This window comes from Bidens hawaiensis, unplaced genomic scaffold, assembly GCF_021521415.1.
Source record: "Bidens hawaiensis isolate Kalapana, Puna unplaced genomic scaffold, B.hawaiensis_p1.1 tig00042271_1, whole genome shotgun sequence".
NCBI lineage: Eukaryota > Viridiplantae > Streptophyta > Magnoliopsida > Asterales > Asteraceae > Bidens > Bidens hawaiensis.
The window spans coordinates 38,551-43,993 of record NW_027497477.1 but is presented as its reverse complement, the minus strand read 5'-3'; the positions used below and the strand labels follow the sequence as shown (position 1 = coordinate 43,993).

The 5,443-nt window shown below is 33.7% G+C and overlaps 1 protein-coding gene across 1 annotated transcript; it reads left to right on the top strand.

Moving 5' to 3' along the window:
• The first annotated feature begins 3,890 nt into the window (after window positions 1-3,890).
• On the top strand, window positions 3,891-4,897 carry LOC143593494 (zinc-finger homeodomain protein 12-like). The gene has a single exon (XM_077073110.1). The coding sequence runs from the start codon at window positions 4,071-4,073 to the stop codon at window positions 4,827-4,829; it is 759 nt and encodes a 252-aa protein (XP_076929225.1). The 5' UTR covers window positions 3,891-4,070; the 3' UTR covers window positions 4,830-4,897.
• Window positions 4,898-5,443: the final 546 nt, after the last annotated feature.

Genomic DNA, 5,443 nt, shown 5'->3' with positions numbered 1-5,443 from the left:
AGACCTCTCATTGATTTAACCCAAATTCATGGGTATAGGTCTTACCAAAACCAGATAGCTCTTAAACAGGTTATAACATCTCATTAAATTAAAAATTAATCTTACTAATTATTTGATATGAAAAATCCTACAAAATAGGGATATACTAAAATTTAATATCCAATTTAAAAAGAAAAAGATACTATTTATAATTAATAAACAATTTTATAATAAAAAACAGAAGCGGGTCTTGGGTCACCAAATCTAGATAGCTTTTAAACGGGTTATAACATATCATTTATTTATGAAACCCTTTCATCATCAAACCCTAAGTATATTATTAACTTTCTTACAATAAAGAAAATTAAAATTCAAAAAATAAATATTAAAAAACAAAAAATATAAAACAACCATTCTCTCAAGCCATCAGATTGCTTTACTTGTAAATGAAGGCTTCTCACGTATTTGACCCGAATTACGGGTAAAGGTCTCACCAAACTCAGATAGCTCTTAAACGGGTTATAACATCTCATTATATTAAAAATTAATCTCATCAAGTATTTGATAAAAATCTTATAAAATAGGGATATACTAAAAATTAATATCCTATTTTATTTAAAAAAATATATTATTTATAATTAAGAAGCAATTTTATAATAAAGAAAATAAACGGGTAATGGGTATCACCAAGCCCAGATAGCTTTTAAACCGGATTATAACATATCATTTATTTGTGAAACCATGAAACCTCAAGTATATTAATTATTAACTTTCTTACAATAAATAAAATTATAATCCAAATATATATATATTAAAAACCAATAATGTAAAACAACCCCCGTAATACGAGGGATAAAATCTAGTATCTTTAATAAGTTTAAAATCAAATATTGAATGATTAGTTAAATAATGATTTATGAACCATTATCATATAATAATTAGTGACTTGTGTTTAAATTGATATTTAATTATGTATGTACTTCAATTTCGTTGAATAAATACAATATTTTTAATCTTACAATTTGTAGATCACTATGTGAGGTTACACGATTATTTGGTTGGAAGAGAGCCTGCTTATAGTTTATATTCCATAGTTAGCAAACAACACTGTTTGGCGTTACCTGATTATTCATAAACCTAATAATTTTGTTACACGTATCAATGTTGTCAAGGGATGATCCCTGGACATCGATTATTATAAACTTTATGGCATTACTATTAAACCAAATTTGTTACATGTATCAATGTTGTCAAGTGATAATATAATGTTGAGAAAATTACTGTTTGCGTCCCTGTGGTTTTAAGGCGGAAACACATTGAGTCCCAGGAAAATTTTTGAACTGATTGAGTTCCTGTGGTTTCAAAAATGAACCATTTGAGTCCCTACCGTTACTTAATTTTCAAGGTAAACTTTCATTTTACTGAAACCATAGGGACTCAAATTGTTCGTTTCTGAAACCACGGGGACTCAATCAGTTCAAAATTTTTTTCGGGGACTCATTGTGTCTCTGCCCTAAAACCACTGGGACGCAAACAATTATTTTCTCTATGATATTTTTGGATAATTATGAAATTTTGAGTAAAACATTGAGATTTGAGTTTATTATGGTTATCAATGATTGATTTGTGAATGCGGTTTTGAGCTTTTAAATACAACATTGGGATATTAAGTAATTGATGCATGTTTTAAGGGGTAACTTGTGTTATGTTTGAATCAAATGTATCACCTTTTGTGTATAAACCATTAGAGATGGTGAAATGAGTTTGTTACCACAAAACAATAATAAATATTAGAATCTTTCCATAGCATGCTAAAATTGTGAGTTTTCATATTTAATAAGGTTATGCAACTTTATATGGGATATTATGACATAAGGTTTGTGTATTATGTTAGGTAAGGGATCTTGAATGTTCGTATAGCATAAAAGGAATGAGCTCCCGGTGTATTTTCTACTGAATGAGTCAATGAGACATGAATTGTGGGGTCACAACTGGTTTGAGTGAAAATGAGTTCAAGTTAAACGAGCTAATTAAAAAAAAAAACAATTTTGTTTAGCTCAAAAACAAGCTCGGTTTATACTAGGTTTCTTCAGAACAGATTTGTGTGAAAATGAGTTAGGTCAAATTGGGCCAATTTAAAAAAGTGAATTTGGTTATGGTCAAAATGGGTTTAGGTTGAGACGGACAACCGTTTAGTTTTCGTCAAAACGGTTCAAGCTAAAATTTGTTTAGGCGGAGTGGTGAGCAGGCTCTAATCGAAGTTATCAATACTATATCAAACGTTTTGTACAAAGAAGTATTTATAATGCATTTTTAACATAATCATGTTCTTAGGTTTACCTTTAAAATGTTTAAAGAAATTATTTTGTTTCAAATAATTCATTGTATTAATTTACACATTGACAAACCCCGTGTAATACACGGGTTCAAAAGCTAGTAATTTAATATAAAAAGAAAAATGAAACATTAAAAATCCTTCCTAAGTTGTCAAATCTATGGATATTGTTAACATTTGCCATTTAAAATGGCAGACGTCAGACGACACTTGCCATTTCAACCTATAGATGTCTTTGAAAAGACATTTTGACTGATAGGGGTATGCTACGTAAGGTTATTGTGATCCGCCAGTCAAAGTGGTGGATCAGAAGTAGTGGCACCTGTAATTTCAAATGACTAATCACTCCAAAATGTACCATATCCGCTAGGGCTGTGCAACGGTTTAGAACTGCGAGAACCGAACAAGGACCATTAAATGCTAAATATAAGAACCGGAACCGAACTGCATTTTAACGGTTCCAGTTCAATTCGGAACCGAGTTAAACGGTTCTTGTGTAAACGGTTCTTGCCAGAACCGGTTTTCAATTAAAATTCAATGTATGAAATATTAGAAGGTGCAAGAAACAAACGACAACCCATAAAATAAAATATTAATATATCAACATATAATAACTCAAAATATTTCAGAAAACAATTATTTTTTAAAACAGATTTAGGGACGTGGAATATGATTATTGTTTATGATATTGTAAGGGATTTAATGTAACCGAAAAAGTGAGAACGTGGATGGTCGTTCGTACATGGAAGTATGAAAGCCTACTAAATAAATAGGATTTTAAATATAATCTTCAAAGTTTAAACCTAGCTCAGTTCTAGCGGTTTTATAACCGAAACCGTCGGTTCTAACCAGAACCGAACCAGGAACCGTTTTCAGCCAAAAGTAAGAACCGGAACCGGACCCAAAATACAATAATACGGTTCGGATCTAGCGGTTCGGTTCCGGTTCCCTGGTTCTAGCGGTTCAGAACCGCGAATTGCTCACCCCTAATATCCACAATTTCAAATGGCAGAACACAAGTTAGTTATCTAACTCACCCGAGAGAAACTGACAGAACCTAAATATAATCAGAGATCCGCCATTTAAAGTGACGGATTACCTAGAAACCTTTATCAGATTTTCTCTCTTCTGGATACCGTTTCCACCTTCTTAAATATCCTATTTTCAAAAAACAAAATCCTTTTCGAATTAACAAATACAAGAGTTCTAAAAAGTTAGAAATGATATCGTTTATGGTTATCATTTACAAGATAAACATACATTAATTCATTTATACACTTTACACTATTTTCTAAGAAACAAACATTTCCACTATTATATAACTTTTGTTGAAAGATCACTATTATATAATAAGATGAACCTTATATTAATTTAAGAATAAATATTACTCAAAATTTATATCAATTACTCAGGTTCAATTAAAAAAATTCAAAATATCTTAAAACCTTAAAACAAATGTCACAAAGTAAAACAACTAAACAACAATTAACCGCTAATGTGTTTTTTTTTTCAAATAAAAAGTTTTATTTTACCCTAATATTATTTGAGTGGAAGGCATGTCCATATTAGATGATGTATAAATTCCCCACACCCCCTCATAATCCAAATTGCTTTTCATTTGAGCATCCAATCATTTTCTTGTCTCCATATAATTCTCATAAATTATCAAACCACATTTCCCTAAACCCTAAAGTTTCAATTTTGAAATCACCATTTGAGCATAAAGACAAGAAAACCCTTTGAAAATTTCAAGATTATGGACCTAAAACACCCCACCACCAAAATCACAAACCATGAAAGTGAAACCCCACCCCATTCCCAAATAATAAAGCTACTAGCCTACCCAAACGGAAAAACACACCACCACCACCCGCCACCACCAACATATAGAGAATGCCTCAAGAACCATGCGGTCAGCATAGGCGGCCACGCCTTGGACGGTTGTGGTGAATTTATGCCATCTCCGACTTTCACCGCAACCGACCCTTTGTCATTTAAGTGCGCGGCGTGTGGCTGCCACCGCAACTTCCATCGCCGCTCACCCAACGACTTTCCCCGCCACCCCCACCCAACACAACCAACCTCTGCCTCCTTGTCCCCGGCTTCACCACCGCCCGAACACCACCTGCTTCTTTCACTCGGCACGGTGGCGGGGGACCTCACCCAGGTGGTGGCGAAGCCGAGGACGCCAGCGGAGGTCAAGATCACTGGCCGAAAGCGGTTCCGAACCAAGTTCAGCCAAGATCAAAAGGAGAAGATGTTATCTTTTGCCGAGAAAGTGGGGTGGAAGATGCCAAGATCCGATGATAAGATGGTCACGGATTTTTGCAATGAAATCGGAATCCGAAGACGAATTTTTAAAGTTTGGATGCATAATAATAAAAACAATTCAACAAAAAAAGAAAAAGACACCACCACCACCACCAGCATCTCTGCCGCAGCCACCACCAACGCTGCAGTTGCCGCCTCTTTAGACAGTCATCATCAAGAAAACGGGTCGTCTTCTTCATCCTAACTTTATAACAATCCCAAATTATTAACCCCTGTTAGTCCAAATCTAATAAAACCCAACATTAAATTATTATCTTTCATTCACTTGGTTTAAAATGGAGTTTCTAAAGTATAAACCCTAGGTGCATTTGGTCAAAGGTCAAACGACACATATTCAGATGGTCAAAATAGCAGTTATTACGTGTTATTGAATCATTGGTACTATTTGCAGAGAGAAGTTAATGAATTCACAACAAACTTTATTGTCATAAGAAATTAATTGCTGTGGTTGTTGGCAAGTTGAGATTAACCCTAATCTCTGTTGATGATGATTCTAATCATTGCTTTTTTGTTTAATGTTTAATTAAATATTCTAATTGTAGAAAGTTGTTTAGGTTATTGCTTGTATTTTATCTTAATTTTATCAACACCCTATTTCCAATGCCCATTTTGCCCCCATGGAATCTTGTTTGAGGTTTCATGTATTATTGTCTACATTTTTATTAATACCACATAAGTGTAAGCATTGTGGGTTTTAAAGTCATCGACGTTAACAACCGATATTGCATCAGTTTGCAAGCTGAGGGGTGTTGAACACTATGTCAGAGGGGCGTTGTGGGGCGGTAAGATCATGGGTGG